The sequence below is a fragment of the Piliocolobus tephrosceles genome, chromosome 3 (assembly GCF_002776525.5).
Source record: "Piliocolobus tephrosceles isolate RC106 chromosome 3, ASM277652v3, whole genome shotgun sequence".
In the NCBI taxonomy this organism is placed as follows: domain Eukaryota; kingdom Metazoa; phylum Chordata; class Mammalia; order Primates; family Cercopithecidae; genus Piliocolobus; species Piliocolobus tephrosceles.
In genome coordinates, this window is record NC_045436.1 from 184,178,303 (window position 1) to 184,205,735 (window position 27,433).

Below are 27,433 nucleotides of genomic sequence, written 5' to 3' on the forward strand. Positions count from 1 at the left end.
GCCTCCTGGGTTCACGCCATTCTCCTGCCTCAGCCTCCCCAGTAGCTGGGACTATAGGCGCCCGCCACTACGCCCAGCTAATTTTTTTTGTATTGTTAGTAGAGACGGGTTTTCACCATGTTGGCCAGGATGGTCTCGATCTCCGGACCTCGTGATCGCCCGTCTCGGCCTCCCAATGTGCTGGAATTACAGGCGTGAGCCACCGCGCCCGGCCTGTTTCTTTTTTTTTTTTTTTTTTTTTTTTTGAGAGGGAGTCTCTGTCGCCCAGGCTGGAGTGTAGTGCCCTTATCTCGGCTCACTGCAACCTCTGCCTCCTGGGTTCAAGCGATTCTCCTGCCTCAGGCTCCCGAGTAGCTGGGATTGCAGGCCCGCACCACCATGTCTTCTAATTTTGGTATTTTTAGTAGAGACGGGGTTTCACCTTGTTGGCCAGGGTGGTCTTGAACTCCTGACCTCAAGTGATCCCTCCACCTGGACCTCCCAAAGTGCTGGGAGTATAGGCGTGAGCCACTGTGCCCGTCTTGAAAACGTTTATGTTTAAATATTTTATCTGCTTCTTTAAAATATATATAAATAATTTTCATCAATTAAATAGGGCATTTGTCTTTTTTGAGTCAAACTTGCCTTTAGGACCTGGAAACTATTGGTGTGAAATGTAAATAGCAAGAACATACACCCTATCCCACAGTTTCTGTAGGCGCCTAGGAGGCTGCCTTCAGCAGGTACATAGCTCCACACTGGAAATTTAACTCCTGTCATGAAGATGTTGGAAGTTTATTTTTTCTACGAATATTACCAATTAGAAAATCCAGATGACTTCTCAAATTACTAGGTGAAATTACAATAAGCTGTATATGACAAATGGTGCTGTCATGTCTTCTACTTGAGAATTAATTATGGTGAGTTTCTGTGTTTGCAGTCTCTTAGATTGCCTGTGATGCACACCACATTTTGGTTTATTATGTACCAAAACATTTTCTTTTCTGTTGTTGTGGACAATTTTTTAGGATTGGAGATGATTTTGCTTTTAGTTATATTTTCCACACAGTGTCCGGAATCACCAGACATTATATACAAGTGCCATTTCTGCTTCACTTTAGAGAAAAACCTTTCTCAGGATTCCACTCACAACCCACAATTTGGTGGCAAAGTGCAGCAAAGTGCTCGCCAAATCTGGAAATAGAATGGTCTCTCCTATTTGAGATCTGTAGTCCCTTCTATGACAATTATACTGGATTTCTACAAAATAACTTTTTAGTACTGCAATCAGTTATTCCTCCTTTGTCAGTGTGCCTGACATCTTCAAATCTGACACTGATTCCGTGATCATGGGGCCCATAATCCCAATCAGGATCCCACATGTGCATTGATTAAACCTGAGAACTTCAACTGCCTTCTCCCTTTGCCCAAATGCCCACAAATGTGCATAGCTCACCAGCCCTCCAAGTCTTAAATGTGCAGTTCCAAATTCTGAATTTATGTCCTGGGGTTTGAGAGAAGGATAGAACTTTTATCTGAGAAATATAAGTTATTTTAATCAGATACAGTGATGTGTTAAAATGAGACCAGTCATGTACTGTTCCCCACTTTGAACTATTTGTCTTTTGAAATTGTGGTCTATTGCCACAAATGGCTGTAAATTAACCGAATAATGTCATAGTGGACTCTATAACTCACACCTTATAAATTAACAATGTATATAGCCAGTCACTAACCACTTACTTCCATAAGGCAATAAGAATTTCTGATGACTTTCTATCCGTTCTCTCTCTACCTTCTTTTTGCCTTTAAAAATAATACTCATAACTTCTTCTAGTTGGAGTATATATTCAGGGCAGCCTTATATTCCAGCATTGCCTCTTCAAGCTTTGGCCCAAATAAACTCTCTATTTATGGTTTACCCCAGGATTTTCCTTTTAGGTCAAAATATTCTTCAGAATGTGTTGGGCCTGGCATGGTGGCTCACGCCTGTAATCCCAGCACTTTGGGAGGCTGAGGCGGGCAGATCACAAGGTCAGGGGATTGAAACCATCCTGGCAAATACGGAGAAACCCCATCTCTACTAAAATACAAAAAATTAGCCAGGTGTGGTGGCGTGCGCCTGTAATCTCAGCCACTTAGGAGGCTGAGGCAGGGGAATTGCTTGAACTTGGGAGGTGGGGGTTGCAGTGAACTGAGATCGCGCCACTGCACTCCAGCCTGGCGACAGAGCAAGACTCCATCTCAAAAAACAAACAAACAAACCCAGAATGTGTTGAAGGTGCCTTTATGAACAATCTTTCCTCCGGTTGTACTCCGCTTGCTGTAACCCCCAAGAATGCTGAGGCACATTGATCCTACCTAGAATCTGCACATAAAACCTGACCTCTGCCTAGGATTCATAAGACAGGACCAGACTTCGGTTGAACAGAAAACTCAAGACTTTTTCTGCATCATGAGAGGTCAACATAGACATCTTAATCCCCACGTTCAGAGTGGAGCTCTTTGAGTTTTCCAGATCTTGTCCAGTGACCTGCTATAGTTGTGTGGGAGGCTTCTGGTGTGAACAGAATCCTGTGGCAGAATCTGTTAAGTGGAAACAAGCACTTTAGCAGTGGGGGGTCAGGGCCACAAAATAACCAGAGCCATAGTCACAACTATGCCTCCCTGTAAACTGTGTTATTGGGGTAAAGTACTTTTGTCCTTCCCCTTGCCTCAGAGTTAACCTGATCAGGGACAGGGGCTTTCACATCTGGATCTAGGATCTGCAGCTTTACCAGGGCTGTACCATTTTCTGTTTGCATCCCACAAATTGAGCCTGAATCTCTCCTGCCTGGATCGCTATGGGGACATCAGCCCAAGGTCACTGGGGACACTCACCAGCATCTGTATTTGAGACACCTGAGGATATCCTGTGCAGACTGGGTCAGTCTGATGGCAAGGTCTAATTCTGCTCCCATTTTAGAGGAAGAGAAATGACTCACCCAGGGTTTGTTCCTCCCCTCACAGAAAGAATCTCCTTGGTTTATACCCAGATAAGAGTTGCTCCAGTTCTCCAGTTTTTTGGTGAAAAATGAGATCTGGATACTCAAACTGATTAATAAGCTAATTGTTTCTATTTCATATGGTCATTAGAAAAAGAGATGAAGCAGTCACAGTCCCTACCCTCAAGCAACTTGCAGTCTGGAGCACATGAATAATGGTTGAATTCAGCATCATGTGTTCAGTACAAAGACGGACACTGTACAGGAGACTTAAACTTCATTTGAGTTACTTTCCTTTTATTGTTCTGTGAGTTTTGATACCACCATCTGAAGAGAGTAGTCATTGACAGAAGAGAAGTTGTTATTGTTAGTATTGTTTTTACCTTGCTAAGAGTAAGTGTTTGGCTTCTAACATAATTGGTCTAGAAAAACAAGGGTTTTGGTTAAATTCCTTGTTGTATGTTATGAAAGACACAGGAAAGTGGCTAAAATAGATTAAAATTTCACACACTCTGGGAATCAAATTTCTCTAGGGCAGCCTTAGAAAAGACAGCTGAAAATACTTAGTGGCATAGAGAACAGAAGCCTGGGGCCCACTCTCTGTCCTAACCCTGCCCAGATCCACCCTCTGCTGAACCTTGTCCAGGTCTGGCCCCACACTGAAATCTCTCACAGAACTGCTTAGAGGAGATCAGTGTTTGGAGTGGCTGCTCCTACCACAACTCCAGAGCTGGTGCTCCCAATTTCCTGAAACACAAAAGCAGATAAATTGGGAAAAGATGCATACTTTTGGGCCTTAAATTCTTTTTTATAAAATTAAAACCAGTGTTTCTAGAGACATCTCATCCAGCAACCTGTTCTCCATGCCTGTAGTTTGTGTTTTTTTATGTCTTTTATTTTATTTTATTTATTTATTTATTTTTTGAGGTGGAGTCTCGCTCTGTCCCCTGGACTGGAGTGCAGTGGCCTGATCTCAGCTCACTGCAAGCTCCGCCTCCTGGGTTTAGGCCATTCTCCTGCCTCAGCCTCCCGAGTAGCTGGGACTACAGGCGCCGGCCACCTCGCCCCGCTAGTTTTTGTATTTTTAGTAGAGACGGGGTTTCACCGTGTTAGCCAGGATGGTCTCGATCTCCTGACCTCGTGATCCACCCGTCTTGGCCTCCCAAAGTGCTGGGATTACAGGTTTGAGCCACCGCGCCTGGCCTTTATTTATTTTTTTTGAGACAGTCTTGCTCTGTCGCCCAGGCTGGGGTGTAGTGGCCCGATCTCAGCTCACTGCAAGCTCCGCCTCCCAGGTTCACGCCATTCTCCTGGCTCAGCCTCCTGAGTAGCTGGGACTACAGGCGCCCGCCACCTCGCCCTAGTTTTTTTTGTTTTGTTTTGTTTTTTTGAGACGGAGTCTCGCTCAGTCGCCCGGGCTGGAGTGCAGTGGCGCGATCTGGGCTCACTGCAAGCTCCGCCTCCCGGGTTCACGCCATTCTCCTGCCTCAGCCTCCGGAGTAGCTGGGACTACAAGCGATCGCCGCGACGCCCGGCTAATTTTTTTTGCATTTTTAGTAGAGATGGGGTTTCACCGTGGTAGCCAGGATGGTCTCGATCTCCTGACCTCGTGATCCGCCCGTCTCGGCCTCCCAAAGTGCTGGGATTGCAGGCTTGAGCCACCGCGCCCGGCCTTTTTAGTAGAGACGGGGTTTCACCATGTTAGCCAGGATGGTCTCGATCTCCTGACCTCGTGATCCACCTGTCTCAGCCTCCTAAAGTACTGGGATTACAGGCTTGAGCCACCGCGCCCGGCCCTTTTTTATAAGTCTTAAAGTAAATACACAAACATTCCTCTGAATTGCACTTAAAACTTTGTTTCTTTGCCATCTATTTATATTGAGCTATTCTATACATTTAAAAAAAAAATCAGTGGTACGAAAACAAAGGAAATGGAAATTCTGGGCCCTGCATTTAAATCCTGGGAAGTATTGGACACTTAGTACCCACCTCCCAGAATGTTAAAAGAATTAACACATAATGTGAATGTCCCAGCACAGTGCCCTGTGACATACTCCTGAGCACATAGTACATGATCCATAAATATCGCATTAATGCAGGTACACATGTTTTTCTTTTCTTTCCTTTTTTTTTTTTTCCAAATGGAGTCTTACTCTGATCTCGGCTCACTGCAACCTCTACCTCCTGAGTTAAAGCAATTCTTCTGCCTCAGCCTCCTGTGTAGCTAAGATTACAGGCGCATGCCACCACGTCTGGCTATGTTATATATATATATATATTTTTTTTTTGAGACGGAGTCTCGCTCTGTCGCCTGGGCTGGAGTGCAGTGGCCGGATCTCAGCTCACTGCAAGCTCCGCCTCCCGGGTTTACGCCATTCTCCTGCCTCAGCCTCCCGAGTAGCTGGGACTACAGGCGCCTGCCACCTCGCCCGGCTAGTTTTTCGTATTTTTTAGTAGAGGCGGGGTTTCATCGTGTTAGCCAGGATGGTCTCGATCTCCTGACCTCGTGATCCACCCGTCTCGGCCTCCCAAAGTGCTGGGATTACAGGCTTGAGCCACCGCGCCCGGCCTATTTTTTATATTTTTAGTAAAGACGGGGTTTCACCATATTGGCCAGGTTGGTCTCGAACTCCTGACCTCGTGATTCCCCCCCTCGGCCTCCCATAGTGCCGGGATTACTGCGTGAGTCACCACTCCCGGCCCACATGTTTTTCCAATGCAGACTTAGACACTGACACCATCTCCAGCCTTTGTAACCTTTAAAGGGCCTGCAGAGAATGCTGTGCTTCAGGATGATGACTGGTGGTCTTGGAATGAAAAGTATTTGTGTTGTGGAAAGGGATTCTGTGTGCTGTGCCTGCTTTCTGGTTTTTTTTTTTTTTTTTTTTTTTTTGAGACGGAGTCTCGCTCTGCCGCCCAGGCTGGAGTGCAGTGGCCGGATCTCAGCTCACTGCAAGCTCCGCCTCCCGGGTTTATGCCATTCTCCTGCCTCAGCCTTCCGAGTAGCTGGGACTACAGGCGCCCGCCAAATCGCCTGGCTAGTTTTTTGTATTTTTTAGTAGAGAGGGGGTTTCACCATGTTAGCCAGGATGGTCTCGATCTCCTGACCTCGTGATCCGCCCGTCTCGGCCTCCCAAAGTGCTGGGATTACAGGCTTGAGCCACCGTGCCCGGCCTGTGCCTGCTTTCTCTAGCCGAGTGGTGCTATAATGGATCCAGGTGGAGGAACATCAGCATTAACAGGAGACTTGATAAAAGTCGGTAATTCATGGACTGTTTTCAAAGCTGCAAAATTTTGGTACAGTGAGGCCTAGAACATTAAATAATTTATATGTACATTGAAGCTTGAGAGACAGTGCTTAGCGAAGTGACTCTCAGCCCAGTTTTCCCCTAGGGTCACAATTTGAAGTTAAATCATCACGTGTGCCCTCGCATCACATCCTGTCTATTGTTCTGGGTGGAAACGTTTCTGTTTTTTAAATTAAGTTACTCACATTTTGGCGGGGCGCGGTGGTTCAAGCCTGTAATCCCAGCACTTTGGGAGGCCGAGATGGGCGGATCACGAGGTCAGGAGATCGAGACCATCCTGGCTAACACGGTGAATCCCGCCTCTACTAAAAAATACAAAAATCTAGCCGGGCGAGGTGGCGGGCGCCTGTAGTCCCAGCTACTCCGGAGGCTGAGGCAGGAGAATGGCGTAAAACCCGGGAGGCGGAGCTTGCAGTGAGCTGAGATCCGGCCACAGCACTCCAGCCTGGGTGACAGAGCGAGACTCCGTCTCAAAAAAAAAAAAAAAAAGTTACTCACATTTTATAGCAAGGCCAAGGTCAAGCATGAGGACTTCCAGATACTTTGATGAGAGGTGAGTTCAACCTGTTTTCCAGGAGGTCACAGGGCCTACTCTGCTTGTTTTTGGTAGGGGTAGGTCAATGTAGCCCATTATTTTTATTGCAGCAACAGAAACTGTTGGAATGCCTTCCTTTTTCCTCAGAGCTATAGAATACTTTAGAGAATATTACTGTGTTGAAAGTTATTTTATCAGATAATCACAGTCAAATGTCAGAACTAGTTCTCTTAACACATTTCACCTGTAGTCAAATTAAGAACTCTTGTCACTTGATACGTATGTATTTTCAGGAACCCTTAACATTCAGGGATGTGGCCATAGAATTCTCTCCAGAAGAGTGGAAATGCCTGGACCCTGCCCAGCAGAATTTATATAGAGATGTGATGTTGGAGAACTACAGGAACCTGGTCTCTCTGGGTGAGGATAATTTTAATACATAATTCCTAATACTCCTTCAGAGTTTTATTTTCTATTTTTGTAGAATGTCTTTTGAGATATATCTGTATCTATATAAAAATGTGTGTCTTGGCCGGGCGCGGTGGCTCAAGCCTGTAATCCCAGCACTGTGGGAGGCCGAGACGGGCGGATCATGAGGTCAGGAGATTGAGACCATCCTAGCTAACAGTGAAACCCCGTCTCTACTAAAAAAAAAAAATACAAAAAACTAGCCGGGCAAGGTGGCGGGCGCCTGTAGTCCCAGCTACTCGGGAGGCTGAGGCAGGAGAATGGCGTAAACCTGGGAGGTGGAGCTTGCAGTGAGCTGAGATCCGGCCACTGCACTCCAGCCTGGGCGACAGAGCGAGACTCCGTCTCAAAAAAAAAAAAAAAAAAATGTGTGTTTCTCACACGCATATATAAGTAATATATGTATATAGTAAATTCTTAACATTGGTGATAGAGTTTCAGAAACTGTAAGTGAAGCAACATATCATTTAAGAAAATGAATTTTAGGGCTGGGCACGGTGGCTCACGCCTGTAATCCCAGCACTTTGGGAGGCTGAGGTGGGCGGATCATGAGGTCAGGAGTTTGAGACCAGCCTGGCCAACATGACAAAACCCCATCTCTACTCAAAATACAAAAAACTAGCTGGATGTGGTGGCAGGTGCCTGTAATCCAGCTACTCGGGAGGCTTAAGGGAGAATCACTTGAACCTGGGAGGTGGAGGGTGCAGTGAGCCGAGATTGCACCATTGAACTTCTGTCTGGGCAATAAGAGCAAAACTCAGTCTCAAAAAAACCAAAAAACAACAACAAAAAAAAGAAAACTAATTTTAGCAAAGTTTAATTGATACAAACAAGACTTATGTTTGGTATATAGCAACATTGCTTCATTTAAAGTTGCAGTTTTCAAGAACCTGTTTTGAACATTAAGTGAGGACTTACTGTATAGCTGTGTTTGTGTGACATGGAGTTTTCTGATAAATAAAAATTGTTTAAGTATCTTTAATGTGTACAGTGTAATGATTTGATATGTATATATTTTGTGATATATTCCTGTTTTATTGCAAAAATATAGTCAAGTTGATCAACACATCTATTACCTCAGATAATGATTTTTTTTGATAATAAGAACACTTAAGGCCTAGTGTTGTAGCAAATTGTAAGCATACATTACGGTATTACTAATTATAAACAGAATACTATTATGCTAATCTAATGCTAATGTACATTAGGTTTCTCAGACTTATTCAACTTTTTTTTTTTTTTTTTGAGACGGAGTCTTGCTCTGTCACCCAAACTGGAGTGCAGTGGCCGGATCTCAGCTCACTGCAAGCTCTGCCTTTCAGGTTTATGCCATTCTCCTGCCTCAGCCTCCCAAGTAGCTGGGACTATAGGCGCCCGCCACCTCGCCCGGCTAGCTTTTTTTTGTATTTTTTTAGTAGAGACGGGGTTTCACTGGGTTAGCCAGGATGGTCTCGATCTCCTGACCTTGTGATTTGCCCGTCTTGGCCTCCCAAAGTGCTGGGATTACAGGCTTGAGCCACCGCGCCTGGGTATTCAACTTATAACTACAAATTTGTACTCTTTGAACAACATCTCCTCATATTCCCACCCTTAGGCTCTAACAACCACCATTCTACTTTCTGCCTCTATGAGTTTACATTTTTAGATTTACCCATCTGTGTGACAAGAAGCAGTTTCTTTGTCCCTCTGTGTTTGGCTAATTTCATTTAGCATCATGTCCTCCAGGTCTGTCCATGTTGTAAATGGCTAGATTTCCTTTTCTCTTATGGCTGAGTAGTATTCTACTATGTATATATATACACTCCATATTTTGGCTATTGTAAATATACAATGAATATGGGGCTGAAGATATTTCTTTATTTTGAGACGGAGTCTTGCTCTGTCGCCCGGGCTGGAGTGCAGTGGCCGGATCTCAGCTCACTGCAAGCTCCGCCTCCCGGGTTCACGCCATTCTCCTGCCTCAGCCTCCCGAGTAGCTGGGACTACAGGCGCCCGCCACCTTGCCCGGCTAGTTTTTTGTATTTTTTAGTAGAGACGGAGTTTCACCGTGTTAGCCAGGATGGACTCGATCTCCTGACCTCGTGATCCGCCATTCTCAGCCTCCCAAAGTGCTGGGATTACAGGCTTGAGCCACTACGCCCGGCCAGATATTTCTTGAAGGTGTTAATTTAATTTCCTTTGGTAGTATGGCCAGAAGTGGTATTGCTGGATTATATGATATGTCCATTTGTATTATTTACTGGTTTTTATGATGACTTTTTCAATTTATATCTCACCAACAGAATACAGCATATATGTTGTATGTATGTCTTTGGGGGAAAAAATCTAACCTTTTGCCTATTTTTGAATGGGTTATCGTTATTATTGCTTTGAATTGCAGACGTTTCTTAAACATTTCGGATATGGATATTAACTTTTTTTTTTTTTTTTTTTTTTGGAGACAGAGTCTTCCTCTGTCACCAGGCTGGAGTGCAGTAGCACAATCTTGGCTCACTGCAATCTCCGCCTCCTGGGTTCAAGTGATTCTTCTGCCTTAGCCCCCCAAGTAGCTGGGATTACAGGCATGTGCCACCACTCTTGGCTTATTTTGTATTTTTAGTAGAGATGGGATTTCTCCATGTTGGTCAGGCTGCTCTCAATCTTCTGACCTCAAGTGATCCTCCCGCCTTGTTCTCCCAAAATTAACTTGTTATCACATATATCACTTGCAAATATTTCTATCCCGTAGGGTTTTTAGAAATTTTGTTTTCCTTTGCTGTGAAGAAGCAGTTTACTTTGATACAATCCCACTTGTTTGTATTTTTGTTGTTGTTGCTGTGCTTTTGATGGTATATCAAAAAATTATTGCCAAGACCAGTATCAAAGTTTTTCCATATGTTTTCTTCAGGAGTTCTAATAGGTTTTTTGTCTTACATGTGTTTCATTTTGAGTTAATTTTGGGGTATGGTATAAGAAAATGGTCTACCTTTGCCAGGCGCAGTGGCTCATGCCTGTAATCCTAGCACTTTGGGAGGCCGAGGTCAGGAGATTGAGACCATCCCAGCTAACACAGTGAAACCCCGTCTCTACTAAAAATACAAAAAATTAGCCGGGTGTGGTGGTGGCGCCTGTAGTCCCAGCTACTCGGGAGGCTGAGGCAGGAGAATGGCGTGAACTTGGGCGGCAGAGCTTACAGTGAGCCGAGATCGCGCCACTGCACTCCAGCCTGGGCAACAGAGTGAGACTCCGTCTCAAAAAAAAAAAAAAAAAAAATGTACTTTTATTCTTTTGCTTGTGGCTCCTCAGGTTTTCTGGCACCATGTATTGACAAGACTATAATTTCTGTATTGTATATTCATGATCCCCATCCCAAAATTCGTTGACCTTGTATGCATGGATTTGTTTCTGGGCTCTATTCTGTTCATTGGTTTGTGTATGTGTATTTATGCACATGCCATATTTTTTTGCTTACTATAACCTTTAAATAAAGTTTAAAATTAAGAAGTATGATGCCCCTAGCTTTGTTCTTTCTCACGATGGCTCAGGTTATTTAAAGTTGTTGAAGGTTACACTTAAATTTTACAATTGTGTTTTCTATTACTGTGAAAAATAACACCAAAATTTTGATAGGGATCCCATTTGAATCTACAAATCACTTTCGATAATATAGTTTGACAATATTAGTGATCCTAATGAAATATGTGTTTGTGTCTGCTTCAATTTCTGTCATTGTATTTAGTATATACGTTTATTGTTATACATTAGATTTTGTGCCTTATTGTATTTAGTGTATAAATTTTTTATTTCATTGGTTAAATTTATTTTGAATTTCTTATTTTTATAGTGTTGTAAATTGAATTTTTTTCTTGGAATTTTTTTGTTACTTTATGGAAATGAAACAAATATTTGTATGTTGTGGCAGGTGTAGTGGTTCATTTTTGTAATCCCAGCACTTTCAGAAGCCAAGGCATGTGGATCACTTGAGCACAGGAGTTTAAGATGAGCCTCGGCCTCAGAGTGAGACCCTGTCTCAAAAACACGCACAAAAAAACCCCACAAGTATTTACATGTTAATTATGTATCCTAATACCTTAATAAATGCATTTATTCAGTTTTTGTTACTCTACTCTAGGGTTTCATATATATGCATGATCATATTATCTACAAACAGTAAAATTTTTTCTTATTTTGCAAGCAGGAGAGCTTTGTTCTCCTTTTCCTTGGCTAATTGTTCAGATATAAACTTTCGGTAATATGTTAAGATAGAAGCTGTGGTCCTGGAGGCATGCTTGCAGATCTTGGCTTCAGCTGTGGTCCCTGAAGCAGCCCTGTGTCTGTATATTTTAAGGAGTTAACAGTGATTTACAGTTTTCTATAATCTGTTTTTTGGCAGGTAAACATCTCCTTTTGTTGGGTCCCCAGGCTGATGAGATTACCTCTGGGGTTGCAGAGAAGAAGGGTTGTAGCTGGGTCACAAGGGTGATGCTGGGTCTGCTGTGGGGTCTGCCTTTGATGGTTGTGTTACCAGAGATTTGGACAGTCATAGATTCTTTCTGGGCCCTGGAAAGATTAGATTTCCTTGAGGACATTAATCTATATGGCAGGCAGTAGGATTGGGTTTTGAAGTTTGTCTGCATATTATGGCCCAAATACCAGGTATATAAATGGGTTTGGCTTTTACTACCTGGGAACAGTTTTTTGTTTTTTTGTGACGGAGTCGTTTTGTCCCCCAGGCTGGAGTGCAGTGGCGTGAACTTGACTCACTGCAACCTCTGCCTCCTGGATTCAAGCGATTCTCCTGCCTCAGCCTCCTGAGTAGCTTGGACTACAGGCGCAAACCACCATGCTTGGCTAATTTTTTTTTTCTTTTGAGATGGAGTCTCACTCTTGTCACCCAGGCTGCAGTGCAGTGGTGCAATCTTAGCTCACTGCAAGCTCCGCCTTCCGGTTCACACCTTTCTGTCTCAGCCTCCGGAGTAGCTGGGACTACAGGCGCCCGCCACCGCTCCGGGCTACTTTTTTGTATTTTTAGTAGAGACGGGGTTTCACTGTGGTCTCGATCTCCTGATCTCGTGATCCACCCGCCTTGACCTCCCAAAGTTCTGGGATTACAGGCGTGAGCCACCATGACTGGTATGCCTGGCTAATTTTTTGTATTTTTAGTAGAGACGGGGTTTCACTATGTTAGCCAGGCTGGTCTTGATCTCCTGACCTCCTGATCTGCCCGCCTCAGCCTCGCAAAGTGCTGGGATTCCAGGCTTGAGCCACCGTACGCAGTCCTTAGGAACAGTTTTTACAGGTCTCTGTGGGCCTCTGAGTGTGTGTGAGTGGCCACGGACTGTGACTACAAATGACTTGAAGTGAGTCACAGGGGTGCTTCAAGGAGCACAGTTGAGTCCAGGATCTGCAGGCCAGATGTCTCTAGGGCCATGACTGGGTGTGTCTTCCTGCAAGTCTCTTGACGGGAAGGACCACTTCTGGGCTATAGCTGAAATTGAATTTGAGAGAAGTTACAGAACTGCTTCAGAATCCTCAGTAAGGCCAACCTCCATGCACCATTTTCTTGTCTGTAGCCATGTCTATGGGCTCTGGAGTTGGCCACCTGGGTGAGGGCCTGCTTTTTCCAAATAACCCTTCCTTGGTCTTTAACTCCACTGAGGTCTCGCAATCCTAACTATAGGCAAGCACCATTGTACTTATGTTTTGTAGGAATTTACTACTAATATATCTTATGTAAGTGGAATCATACACTGTCACTTTGTTAGTGTCTTATTAAATAATGGTGTCTAAATAGTGTTATTAAAATAATGGCTTTAAGATTTATTCTTATTGTATGATCTGAAAAGATATTTTCATCTAAATCTAGAGAAGTTTTCATTGTATGTGTAAGCCACGTAAGCTACATCCTTTTTTTTTTTGAGACGGAATCTCGCTCTGTCACCCAGGCTGGAGTGCAGTGGCTCGATCTTGGCTCACTGCAAGCTCCACCTCCTGGGTTCACGACATTCTCCTGCCTCAGGCTCCAGCTGGGACTACAGGCACCTGCCACCACGCCTGGCTAATTTTTTTTTTTTTTTTTTTTTTCTTTTTTTGTAGAGTCAGGGTTTCACCGTGTTAACCAGGATGATCTCGATCTCCTGACCTCATGGTCCACCCGCCTCAGCCTCCCAAAGTGCTGGGATTACAGGTATGAGCTACCACGCCCAGCCAAGCCACATCCTTTTAAATTATTCGTCTCTTGAAGGATGTTTGAGGTTTTTCACTTTTTGGCTTTTGTAAGTAATATGGTTTGGATCTGTGGCCTCCTCATTCAAATCTCACATTAAATGGTAAGCCCTAATGTTGTAGGTGGGGCCTGGAGGGAGGTGATTGGATTATATGGTTGGCTTCTCATGAATCGTTTCGCACCATCCCCTTTGGTACTGTCTTTGCCATAATGAGTGATTTCTCCTGAGATCTCATTTTCTTTCTTTGTTTTTTTTTTTTCTGATATTCATCACAGTTTAATCTAAAAGTGAAATTTCTACAGAAACAGGAACTATTTTAACAAAGAAAAAAATCCCTCATTCAAACTTCTTTGTAGTGGTAATGGCTGCAGAAAACTACACTATCAACAAGCTTTGCTTGATTAACTCAGATGTACAAAATCTAGAAAGCAGATTAAAGTGAATTATTTCTTCAACATTTTTTTTTTTTTTTCACCAGAAACATGTACACTTTATTGAATGCCATTGTAGAAAAGTGTGTGAGGATAAAGGGCTGATACAGGACTCGGCTCCAGGGGCAGGACCAGGAATGGAAGGTGGAGCACGTGGGACACAGGTTATAGGCAGAGCTCCTGGCCTGAATGATGTCTCCTGATCTATCGATGGGCTTGGTAGATCAATACTGGGATGACAATGAGCAGAATGGTCATGAGGATGCCCAAAATCAGGGCCCAGATGTTCAGGCACTTGGCGGTGGAGGCATAGGCCTGGGCCCCAGTCAGGTCACCAACCATCTTCCTGTCCCTAGACTTCACGGAGTAGGCGAACGCTATGAAGCCCAGGCAGCAGGGGTTCATGAAGAGGGTGTTGAACAGGGACCAGACGACATGGTCGGGCACGGAGGTCTCGCTGCGGATGTGGATCACGGTGGACGTCGGGGGAGCAGGGTTGTGGGGCGCCCCCAGCACAGCCACCTCGTGCTCTTCCTTCAGCATCTCATAGCTGGGGGGCTGGCTGCTATTGACAGGAGAGAAGACGGTTTGGACCATGTGGTTCATGGTGTCCTGCAAAAGCCAGCGGTGGTCGGGTTAGTGGGATGGTTCTCAGTGGGCCCTCCCTTTCCCTCCTAGTTTCGATTTCTCAGCAGTTTCCTCTTCCTGGCATTTGTCAAATGCTCTTCACCATTTTAGTAAAACTTTTGATAATCAGAATTCAAAGCAAATACAGCACATAACAACTCAAGCATAAATCAAGACAGAGAGCCTGGGAGTTTGATTTCTTAAATTTTCCATAAAGGTATCATTGCAACATATAGGATTTCCCCCTATATTTTAACCTTACCAGTTTCAAAGGAAAGTAAAGGGAGTGGATTATATGTAGACAGCATGTGTGCAAGTGCACACACGTGCAAGGTGGCAGGTAGAGTGTCTAATTCCTTCTTCCTACCACCCAAGTCTCACTTCACAGAAATCATTAGGTAAAGGAAAACCAATGAGGAGTACTGCAGTTTTAATAACTGAGGCTGAGGCAGGAGAATTGCTTCAACCCCGGAGGCGGAGGTTGCAGTAAGCCAAGATTGTGCCACTGCATTCCAGCCTGAGCGACAGAGTGAGCCTCCATCTCAAAAAAAAAAAAAAAAGACAACAAAATAGATAAAAGAGAAATAACTTGTGACTACCATTTTGTTCACTGTTTTCTGAACATTTAGTAGTTTCTGTTTTTCTTTCACGCTGTCTTCCCTTGTGTAGTGTTTTTGTTTTGTTTTTATTGTTATATGCTTTGGTTCCCTTTTTTGTGTGTGTATCTACTACAGTTTTTTTTTTTTTTGTAATTTCCAAGAGACATAAAATATCTCATAAAAGTGTAGCTTGGCCAGGTGCGGTGGCTCACGCCTGTAATCCCAGCACTTTGGGAGGCCACTCACGAGGTCAGGAGATCAAGACCATCCTGGCTAACACGGTGAAACCCCATCTCTACTAAAAATACAAAAAAAATAGCTGGGCTTAGTGGCGAGCCCTTGTAGTCCCAGCTACTTGGGAGGCTGGGGCAGGAGAATGGCGTGAACCTGGGAGGCAGAGCTTGCAGTAAGCTGAGATCATGCCACTGCACTCCAGCCTGGGTTACAGAGCGAGACTCCGTCTCAAAAAAAAAAAAAAAAAAATTAAATTAAAAAAATTTTAAAAGCCTAGCTTAACATTCTAACTTCTTTTTTATCCACATAGGGTCTTGCTTTGTTTCCCAGGCTCTAGTGCACTGGTGCATTCACAGCTCAGTTCAGCCTCAAACTCTCCAATATCAAACAATTTTCCCATCTCAGCCTCCTGAGTAGCTGGCATTACAAGTACATGCCACCAGGTCCAGCTAATTTTTTTGGTATTTTTTTGTAGAGACAGGGTTTTGCCATGTTACTCAGGCTGGTCTTGAATTCCTGGGCTGAAGAAATCCAACTGCCTTGGCCTATTACTATATGGGCTATTTTTGGTTCCATATGATATATAAAGTAGTTTTCTCCAATTCTGTGAAGAGTCAATGGTAGCTTGATGGGAATAGCACTGAATCCATAAGTTACTTTGGACATTATGGCCATTTCACGATAACTGATTCTTCCTATCCATGAGCATGGAATGTTTTTCCATTTGTTTGTGTCCTGTCTTATTTCCTTGAGCAGTGGTTTGTAGTTCTCCTTGAACATGTCTCTTACATCCCTTCTAAGTTGTATTCCTAGGTATTTTATTCTTTTTGTAGCAGCTGTGAATGGGAGTTCACTCATGATTTGGCTCTCTGTCTGTTGTCTATTATTGGTATATAGGAATGCTGTGACTTTTACAAATTGATTTTGTATCCTAAGACTTTTCTGAAGTTGCATGTCAGATTAAGGAGATTTTGGGGTGAGACGACTGGGTTTTCTAAATATACAATCATGTCGTCTGCAAACAGAGACAACTTGACTTCCTCTCTTCCTATTTGAATACCCTTTATTTCTTTCTCTTGCCTGATTGTCCTGGCCAGAACTTCCAATACATTTTGAATAGGAGTGGTAAGAGAGGGCATCCTTGTCTTATCCCGGTTTTCAAAGGGAATGCTTCCAGCTTTTGCCTATTCAGTATATTGGCTGTGTTTGTCATAAATAGCTTATTATTTTGGGATACATTCCATCAATATCTAGTTGATTGAGAGTTTTTAGCTTGAAGGGGTGTTGAATTTTATCGCAGGCCTTTTCTGCATTATTGCGGTAATCATGTGGTTTTCGTCATTGTTCTGTTGATGTGATAGATTACGTTTACTGATTGGCATATGTGGTTTTTGTCATTGGTTCTGTTGATGTGATGGATTACGTTTACTGATTGGCATATGTGGTTTTTGTCATTGTTCTGTTGATATGATGGATTACGTTTACTGATTGGCATATGCGGTTTTTGTCATTGTTCTGTTGATGTGATGGATTACGTTTACTGATTGGCATATGTTGAAGCAGTGTTTCATCCTAGGGATGAAGCCAAGTTGATCATGGCGGATAAGCTTTTTGATGTGCTGCTGGATTCATTCGGTTTGCCAGTATTTTATTGAGAATTTTCACATCGATGTTCATCAGGGATATGGCCTGAATTTTTTTCTTTTGTTGTTTCTCTGCCAGGCTTTGTTATCAGGATGATGTTGGCTTCATCAAATGAGTTAGGGAGGAGTCCCTCTTTTTCTATTGTCTGGAATAGTTTCAGAAGGAATGGTACCAGCTCCCCTTTTTACTGCTGGTAGAGTTTGGCTGTGAATCCGTCCGGTCCTGGCTTTTTTTGGTGGGTAGGCTATTACTGCCTCGATTTCAGAACCTGTTACTGGTCTATTCGGGGATTCGACTTCTTCCTGGTTAAGTCTTGGGAGGGTGTGTGTGTCCAGGAATGTATCCATTTCTTCTAGATTTTCTAGTTTATTTGCATAGAGGTGTTTATAGTGTTCTCTGATGGTGGTTTGTTTCTGTGGGATCGGTGGTGATATCTCCCTTATGATATTTTATTGTGTCTATTTGATTCTTCTCTCTTTTCTTCTTTATTAGTGTTTCTAGCGGTCTATTTTGTTGATCTTTAAAAAAAAAAAAAAACTAGCCCCTGGATTCACTGAATTTTTTTTTTTACTTTTCTCCAGTTCTGCTCTGATCATAGTTATTTCTTGTGTTCTGCTAGCTTTTGAATTCGTTTGCTTTTGCTTCTCTAGTTCTTTTAATTGTAATGATAGGGTGTCGATTTTAGGTCTTTCCTGCCTTCTCTTGTGGGCATTTAGTGGTATAAATTTCCCTCTAAAGGCTGCTTTGGCTGTGTCCCAGAGATTCTAGTAGGTTGTGTCTTTGTTCTCATTGGTTTCAAAGAACTTATCTATTTCTACCTTAATTTCGTTATTTATCCAGCAGTCATTCAGGAGCAGGTTGTTCAGTTTCCATGTAGTTGTGTGTGTGGTTTTGAGTTTCTTAATCCTGAGTCCTAATTTGATTGCACTGTTTTCTGAGAGACTGTTATAATTTTCGTTCTTTCGCATTTGCTGAAGTGTGTTTTACTTCAATTATGTGGTCAATTTTAGAATAAGTGCAATGTGGTGCTGAGAATAATGTATATTCTGTTGATTTGGGGTGGAGAGTTCTGTTGATGTCTGTTAGGTCTGCTTGGTCCAGAGGTGAGTTGAAGTCCTGAATATCCTTGTTAATTTTCTGTCTCGTTGATCTAATATTGACAGTGGGGTGTTAAAGTCTCCCATTATTATTGTGTGAGAGTCATCTCTCTTTGTAGGTCTCTAAGAACTTGCTTTATGAATCTGGGTACTCCTGTATTGGGTGCATATATATTTAGGATAGTTATCTCCTCTTGTTGCATTGTTCCCTTTACCATTATGTAATGCCCTTTTCTTTTTTTTTTTTTTGAGACGGAGTCTCGCTGTGTCGCCCAGGCTGAAGTATAGAGGCATGATCTCAGCTCACTGGAAGCTTCGCCTCCCGGGTTCACACCATTCTCCTGCCTCAGCCTTCTGAGTAGCTGGGACTGCAGGCGCCCACCACCACGCCCGGCTAATTTTTTCTATTTTTAGTAGAGATGGTGTTTCACTATGTTAGCCACGATGGTCTTGATCTCCTGACCTTGTGATCCATCCGCCTCTGCCTCTCAGAAGTGCTGGGAATTACAAGCATGAGCCACCGCGCCTGACCCCTTCTGTTTTTGATCTTTGTTCATTTAAAGTCTGTTTTATCAGAGACTAGGATTGCAACCCCTGCTTTTTTTTGCTTTCCATTTGCTTGGTAAATACTCCTTCATCCCTTTATTTTGAGCCTATGTTTGTCTTTGCACATGAGATGTATCTCCTCAGTATGGCACACTGATGGGTCTTGACTCTTTGTCTAACTTTCCAGTCTGTGTCTTTTAATTGGGGCATTTAGCCCATTTACATTTAAGATTAATATTGTTATGTGTAAATTTGATCCTGTCATTACGATGCTAGCTGGTTATTTTGCCCATTAGCTGGTGCAGTTTCTTCATAGTGTCGACGGTCTTTACAGGTTGGTATGTTTTTGCAGTGGGTGGTACCGGTTTTTCTTTTTTATGTGTCCTTCCTTCAAGAGCTCTTCTAAGTCAGACCTGGTGGTGACAAAATCTCTCAGCATTTGCTTGCTTGTATTATTTTTCCTTTGCTTATGAAGCTTATTTTGGCTGGATGTGAAATTCTGGGTTGAAAATTATTTTCTTTAAGAATGTTGAATATTGGCCCCCACTTTCTTCTGGCTTGTGGGGTTTCTGCAGAGAGATCTGCTGTTAGTCTGATGGGCATAACCTGACTTTTCTCTCTGGCTGCCCTGAACATTTTCTGTTAGCTATTTTTTAGATTTTTTTTTTTTTTTCTTGAGACAGAGTCTTGCTCTGTCACCCAAGGCTAGAGTACAGTGGCACAATCTCGGCTCACTGCAGCCTCTGCCCCCTGGGTTCCAGCGATTCTCCTGCCTCAGCCTCCTGGGTGGCTGGGATTACAGGCATGTGCCACCAGGCCCTGCTAATTTTTGTATTTTTAGTAGAGATGGGGTTTTGCCATGTTGGCCAGGCTGGTCTCGAACTCCTGACTTCGGATGATATACCCGCCTTGGCTTCCCAAAGTGTTGGGATTGCAAGCGTGAGCCACCACACCTGGCCTGGATCTGTGTTTTATTGTTAGTGGTTCCTGGAGCATTTTTAGTTTTCTTTAGTGCTGTTATGTTTGTCTGATCCTTCATAATTTGTGAAGCCTTGTTTTGACATCATTGCATCTGAAGGAGTAAATACAACATTCTGTCTTTATAGACTAGTTTTGGGAGGTAAATATCTTCTCCTATTGGATTTCTGGACTGAGGAGATTTCCACTGAGATTGCAATAAAGTGCTTCGGATTCAGGTCACACAACTACTACTGGGTCTGCAGTGAAGTTCATGCTTGGCAGACCTGTTATCTGGGCATCAGACAGTTGTGGATTCTGTGTATTTTCTGAGAAGACTGAACTTTCTTCAAGATGTTGACCAGTATGACTGGCACTGAGGAAGAAAACCCTCCAGTTATATCTGCAGATTAAGGTGCTGATACAATCAATGTGAGCAGGTGTGGCTCCTCCTGTGTCACTCTTGAGCGGTGTTTGGAAATGTCTAACCTAGTCATTGGACAGGTTCCTAGATGAGCAGTACTGACCCTTGATCACAGCTGAGAGGGTGTGGAACGATTCACAAGGCTGCTTCAGGATACACAGCTGAGAACAAAGTCTTCAGGTCTGTTTTGGGGTTCATGGCATTTCTCCCTCCAGATTTCTGGGTGGGCAGGACGTCTTTCAGACTCTAAGTGACAGACCAGAGTGTGGTTATATGACTGCTTCACGATTCACAGTGGGAATGAAGTCAGCGAACATGCCTACAGGGGCACAAATAGGTGTGCTTTTTGGCAGGCCCCAGGTTAGGAAAAACTTCTGGACTTTGGTTGCATGGACTTGGAGCCAGGTTATAGTGCCACGTGAAGACCCACTGTCAAATAAATACTGGCAAGCCTACATCCAGGGGCACAGATAGATGTTTCTCTCTGTGGGTGTCTGGGCAGGATTTCTTCCACACCATGACTGACATGTGCAAAGGGTGGATTTGGGGCTAATTCGGAGATCACAGATAGAACCAACTTCTAAAGGCCTTTCACCTGAGGCATAGGACATTATAAATTCTCCTAGGTGTCTTCGCAGAAGGTGCTAGTGGCAGGAACAAAACCAAATGGTCTACAGCTAAGTCTACAATGAAAATTGGACATATTTTATTTTGTAGCTGTGACCATGATGGGCAAGCATGCCACTCAAGCAAGGGCATGTCTTTTCAATACAGCCCTCCTCAGTCTTGGGTTCACAACCCTTGACATGGATTCCAAAGCTCCCATAAAGTTCCCTTTTTCAGGACATAAGTGCTGCATTTTTGTAACTGTAGAAGTTGTGGGTAGACAACCTCCTGCCATCTTACTATGTTTTCATTTTCTGATATATTCTGTGTCAAATTTATCAGATTTCAAATTCACATTTCTGAAATAAAATGCTCACATTTACACATTGTGTGTAACAAATAAATGTATTGAAAAGGCTCATTCTTATTAGAGCATTTTTTAATTAAGATGCATCCTTTTTTTCTTGAGACAGAGTCTCGCTCTGTCGCCCAGGCTGGAGTCCAGTGGCACTATCTCGGCTCACTGCAAGCTCCGCCTCCCAGGTCCACGCCATTCTCCTGCCTCAGCCTCCCAAGTAGCTAGGACTACAGGCGCCCACCACCATGCCCGGCTTGCGTTTTGTATTTTTAGTAGAGACGGGTTTTCACCGTGTTAGCCAGGATGGTCTCAATCTCCTGACCTTGTGATCTGCCCGCCTCGGCCTCCCAAAGTGCTGGGATTACAGGCATGAGCCACTGTGCCTGGCCAAGATCCATTTTTTTTTGAAACTGCTGTACATTGCATGTAAGGATTCAAAATGCCAGATCTTCATAAGTACACAGTCACAGTTGAAAACTGTCGTTATTTAAAGGATTGTTTTTATGGTACATCTATATTATATTCAGTCTTTTATAGGTCAGAATTTTTTATTTTTATTTTCAACTCTGTTTTACTGGGGAGTGTTTTTTCATGTAGGTTCTCCTTACCTATTTATGATGGAGTCTGGCTCTGTTGCTGGGCTGGAGTGCAGTGGCACGATCTTGGCTCACTACAACCTTCACCTCCCAGGTTCAAGCGATTCTTCTGCCTCAGGCTCCCAAGTAGCTGGGACTACAGGCGCCCACCACCATGCCTGGCTAATTTTTGTATTTTTAGTAGAGAGCTTTGTCTACATGTAAGCTTAATATTTTAATTGCTGCCGAAGCAGGATCGTACCAGTGGCAGGGGAGAATACTGTAGTAGAGTATCACCACCAGGGAGTCCAGCACATTTGTATGGTGAATGGAATTAATGGCCACCCCCAAGTGTATCTCTCTGTCCATTGTAGGGGCAGGTATCATGACCTGTAGGATCCACATATCCAGAGGGTCCCCCAGGGGACTGCAATATAGTTACTGTAATCATAGTGTACTAATGTGTAAGTAGGAAAGAGATTGTGTTTCATTAGGGACAATATTGTTGATTTGGAGTATACGTTGACAGTTGTCTGGTGGGAGAAACCCAGAGTAACATTAGAGGAGCCATTTACAGCCTCTAGACAAAGTGGGGGAGTGGGGCGCTATACAGAATCTGGCCATCAGCACAGCGGGTTCCCAGTATATACCGTTCCAGGCATGTTGGTCAGGATACCAAGGCGTTTGATGCAAGGTGAAGGTAGAGTTCACTTTTCACCTGACTTGGGCATAAATCGATTGCTTGGTTTGGTCAGAGGAAGTCCAGGTTGGATTGCAGTTGTTGTTGTGGCCCCATTGGCAGTGACAGAGCCATTCAGAAATGTTGGCAGGTAACGATTCTCCAAGGTAGCTCATTCCTGGCGGCCTCTGGCAACTCTACTCATAGCCAACATTGATTGTGGTTGGCTTCTTCTACAGTGGTGGCTGCCCAGTTGATGAACTTATTCTTGGCCTCAGGCACAAAGACACAGGTGCTGACTGTTAGTAGATAGGTTATTACATTATAATGCCTCTCACCGCAAGGCTTGAACATGTAATCCATTCATTCACATTCAGGTTTTCAGTTGTGGTGGAAATTTTGGCTTGTTGATCTGCCTGCTGATTAAATAGTCTGTCAAGAGAAAACAGAGACACGTGAGCATCAACATGGAAAACAGTGATAATGGTAGTGTGCACCAGGATTCAGGTATCTTCCCAGTATTTTTTTTCCCAAACCTCTTTATTCACAATTAACCATTTGTTTCGTTGCCATTAGTGCAACCAGGTAGTAAGACCATTTGCTCCTGACCAAGAGTTGCTATACAAGTGACAAATCCCTCTGGCCTCCTAAATAACTCAGAGGACCGCTACTGGTTCAACCAGCTAGCTGCTTCCACCTTTTCCTTCATCAGAAATGCTTATGTTTTCTAACAGGATTGTAAGCCACAGCCTTCTAGCATCAAGTGCCACCAGTGTATTTTGTGGGACCATTAGTAAACCAGGCATGTTTCTGGTCCTCTGGGCTTAGTTTTTTAAAGGATTTGCCCCCATTGGATGGGGGAGGTTTTCTTCCTTATCTGAAGGGCTTTCTTGGTGGTTTTCTGAGCTGGCAAGTTTTGTACATCCTTATGCAAAAGCAGCATCCCCCTTCGTCCTGGCTTAGTCCTATCTTGTGTATACCATTTCCGTTTTATAATGCTGCTTTCCTGAGTGTGCCCTATCTGGTGAGTTTTGGGGAAATTCGTGACCCAAGTCATAATAGGAATTTCAGGCCTCATAAAGACCTCATGGTTGAAGCAAAGGTCCTCTGTTTCCAGCAAAGCCCAATAAAAGGCTAACAGTTGCTTCTTGGAAGGGGTATAAGCTTTATCAGCCTATGGCAGTTTCCGGGTCCAAAACCCCCAAGGTACCCTCTTCCCACCTTGTTTCTGCCTAAGGCTCTGATTAGCATGTTGATCTAGGACAGCTACTTGCAGTTCTCCTGGCCCTATTTCGTATGGGCCGTAGGTCCAGGGTCAGCTGCAACGCTTGTTTAGCTTGTTCAAAAGCCACGCTTTCTCTTTCTGTCCCCAGGGAAAGTCATAGCATTTTCTAGTGACTGCATTGCAGAGGTTGTAATATGTTACCCATGTGGGGCATATGATGTCTCCACAATCCCAACAAAACAATAAATTTCTGGGCCTCCTTTTTAGTGGCAGGGGTTGCAAATTCTAGTATTTTAGCCTTAGCCTTTTGTAAAATGGACTATTAACCGTGTATTTCATAGGATGCCAAGGAATTTTACAGTTTGTGCAGGTTCTTGAATTTTCCTAGGGTTGATTTCCCATCTTTGAGATAGGAGCTGGGTTTTTACCTGCTCCAAGCCCCGGCTGACTAGTTTTTCAGTTTTACCCTGACCGGGCCATTTGGACAGCTGCTTTTTTCAGAAATAGGCTGATAGCTTTGAGCCCGATCAGTCAAGACATAGGCCTGGCCAGGGCCAGTCAGGAAGTCAGATTAGCATTTTTTTTTTTCCAGCTTACATTTCTTGTGTAGCAACCAGTCCCTATCTTGACACGTTAACTTATAAGCAGTAAGCAAGCACCATCCACACGGGGAAATTCCCTCAGCATTCCCTTTATCAACTGGGATTCCCTGCAGCACCTCACGCACAGCCAATAGTTCAAAATGCACTAATTTAGATTCCCTATTTTCAAAAAGACCAGTTCCCTTGGACCACTCAATGGCCAAAGGAGAGAACTGCGGGAGTTCCCATCCCAGGATATGGGAAGCCCCCAAGCTCCCAGCCCATTCCTTGTGGATGAAAAATGGCATGTTTTCGCTTTCGGATCCTGTTCCTGACACCCAAAATGATCTGTGCAGGAAATGTGTTAGAGGGAGAAAACATACAGTACATTTAAGGGTAAACAACCTTTATCTCACGTAAATGGCAGTGCAGATATAATAAGCAAATGATGTAATAACCAAATTGCAATGGGAAGGGGAGAAGGGAAAAGAGGTATATATATTTACATTCACCAGACTATGGAGGATTCACCACCAGACTGGGAAGCAACAGGCCGGGCTCCAGAGTTGGCCACCCATCCTTGCACAAACGAGGAGGGGTCTCATGAAGGTTCGTCATGCTATGGGACCCTAGCTGTTTTTGTAATGAGTTGTTTCGCATGAGGTCCTGTCACTAGGGCCTTTCGTGAACTGGGCTCCAGGAATACAAAAAGGTCAACTTGTTTTTGTGATTGTCTATTCTTTTTCAATAACTAATGTATAGGAATAGATTGAAATAGAGATTTCTTCATAATAGTGCTGGCTGAAGACCTCAAGGGACTCACACAACCTGTTCTGGGACTTGGTGACCACTGTTTGTGTCCATGTTCAATTGAGTTCAAATTTAATATTTAATTTTTCCTCCACAAATATGTGCCAGAATGTCTTTGTTTTAAAATAAAATATTGTATGTATATGTCACATTTTAAAAATCTGACATTGATCTCTAAAGGGACATTTGTGTTTCCAGGAATTGTCTTTTGTAAATAATAATGAACATGCATGTGTAAACATGTATTTAAAGCCCTGCCTTGAATATTTTTGGGATTATGTTATGTTATATTATGTTATTTTTGTGAGACAGAGAGAGTATCCCTCTGTTGCCCAGGCTGGAGTGCAGTGGTGCAATCTTGGCTCACTGCAAGCTCTGCCTCCCAGGTTCACGCCATTCTCCTTCCTCAGCCTCCCGAATAGCTGGGACTACAGGCACCCGCCACCATGCCCGGCTAATTTTGTTGTATTTTTAGTAAAGAGGGGATTTCACTATGTTAGCCAGGATGGTCTCGATCTCCTGAACTTGTGATCTGCCCGCCTTGGCCTCCCAGAGTGCTGGGATTATGGGCATAAGACACCGCACCCAGCTTTTTTGGGATAAATACATGTGTAAACCTTTGATGTTATATTAAAAAACTGATTGCCAAGACTAGTTGCATAAAGCCTTCATCATAAATGTTTATATTAGATTTCACATATGTGTAAGATCATGTGGTATTTTTCTCAGCATATCTGTTTTATTTCACTTAACATAATGGCCTCCAGGTTCATCTGTGTTGTGGCAAATACCAAAACTGAATTCTCTTTTGTAGATGAATAGTATTTTATTGTGTATATATACTACGTTTTCTTTATTCAGCCAAGTTTTGGACACTTGGATTGATTCCATATATCTTGGCCATTGTAAATAGTGCTGTAATAAACATGGGAGTGTAGATTTCTCTTTGACATACTGGTTTTTTTTTTTTTTTTTTTGAGACGGAGTCTCGCTCTGCCGCCCAGGCTGGAGTGCAGTGGCCAGGTCTCAGCTCACTGCAAGCTCCGCCTCCTGGGTTTACGCCATTCTCCTGCCTCAGCCTCCCAAGCAGCTGGGACTACAGGCGCCTGCCACATCACCCGGCTAGTTTTTTGTATTTTTTTTTTTTTTTTTTTTGAGGCGGAGTCTCACTCTGTCGCCCGGACTGGAGTGCAGTGGCCGGATCTCAGCTCACTGCAAGCTCTGCCTCCTGGGTTTACGCCATTCTCCTGCCTCAGCCTCCCGAGTAGCTGGGACTACAGGCGCCCGCCACCTCGTCCGGCTAGTTTTTGTATTTTTTAGTAGAGACGGGGTTTCACCATGTTAGCCAGGATGGTCTCGATCTCCTGACCTCGTGATCCGCCCGTCTCGGCCTCCCAAAGTGCTGGGATTACAGGCTTGAGCCACCGCGCCCGGCCTTTGTTTTCTTTAGCTACAATGAAAATAGAACTTACATATGTTCCAGCAATCCCATTTAATTAAAAAATTAAAAATAGAACGTGATCCAGCAATTTGATTGTGTGTGTGTGTATCTGGTTGTCCAGAGTTTATTGTGTAGGCGAGGAGTCAAAGAAACAGTGTTAAAATACCATTTGTTGATGGTTTAAATATATGTTATCCTGTGATACTTATTTTTTTTCTATAATGGCTCTACTAACATAATTTTTCCAACTGTATGTGTTTCCTTTTCTATTCATTCTCACCAATTTTTTTTTTTTGTCTTTCTAATTACAGTCATTCTAATTGGAGTGAAGTGGTATCTTGTTTTGATTTGCATTTCTCTGACAATTAGCGATGTTGAGCACCTTTGCATGTACTTTTTGGCTATTTGTATTTCTTTTGAAAAATGTCTCTTAAAGTCTCTTGCCTATGTTCAAATTGTGTTATTTTTGTTAAGTTTGTTATATATTCTGTAAACTTATCTTTTGTCATATGTCTATTTCACAAATATTTTCCTTCATTCTGTAGGTTATCTCTTCACTCTGTTGTTGTCTTTGCTGTGCAAACCGTTTTTACTTTGTTGTAATCCCATTTGCATATTTTTGTTTCTTTTGCCTGTGCTTTTGAGATCTTAAGATTCTTTGCTCTGTACTATGTGGCAACGCATTCCTGTATGTTTACTTCAAATAGCTTTATTTGGGTTTCCCATTGGAATCTTTATTTGTGATTGAGATTTTTATATCATAAGAGGTAGGAGCCTAGTTTTATTTTTTTGATTATCTTGTAGATAATTTTCCTATCACCGTTTATTGAAAACACTGTCTTTTTCCAAATGTGTGTTATTGACATTTTTGTTGAAAATCACTTGTTTCTAGGTTCATGAATTTATTACTGGGCTCACTGGATAGTTTGATCTGTTTGTTTTTAAGCCAGTACCATGCTATTTTGCTTATTATAGCTTTTTAGTGTATTTCGGAGTCAGGTAGTGTGATGCTTCCAGCTGGTTTTTTTTTTGGGGGGGGCTCAGGGTTTTTTTTGCTTTTTGGGGGGGGTCTTTGATGGTTCCGTATAAAGTTTAAGCTTCTTTTTTCCATTTCTGTAA

General features: G+C 43.2%; 2 protein-coding genes across 2 annotated transcripts in view; one reads left to right on the top strand and one right to left on the bottom strand.

Moving 5' to 3' along the window:
* Positions 1 to 7,104: 7,104 nt before the first annotated feature.
* The window catches only part of LOC113220336 (zinc finger protein 721-like), a 44,096-nt gene continuing 23,767 nt past the window's right edge, over positions 7,105 to 27,433 (top strand). Inside the window, exon 1 of the mRNA XM_031935286.1 lies at positions 7,105 to 7,226. Coding sequence (XP_031791146.1) covers positions 7,193 to 7,226 — 34 coding nt within the window. The 5' untranslated portion in view covers positions 7,105 to 7,192. The remainder of the gene's footprint in view (positions 7,227 to 27,433) is intronic.
* Positions 13,938 to 14,626, bottom strand: LOC113220337 (interferon-induced transmembrane protein 3). Its single transcript, XM_026449272.2, has one exon. It carries the CDS (start codon positions 14,515 to 14,517, stop codon positions 14,116 to 14,118), a length of 402 nt encoding a protein of 133 aa, XP_026305057.1. The 5' UTR covers positions 14,518 to 14,626; the 3' UTR covers positions 13,938 to 14,115.

Bases quoted from the DNA above. Each gene is read 5' to 3' on its own strand.
- LOC113220337 (XM_026449272.2), bottom strand. From the start codon at position 14,517: ATGAACCACATGGTCCAAACCGTCTTCTCTCCTGTCAATAGCAGCCAG.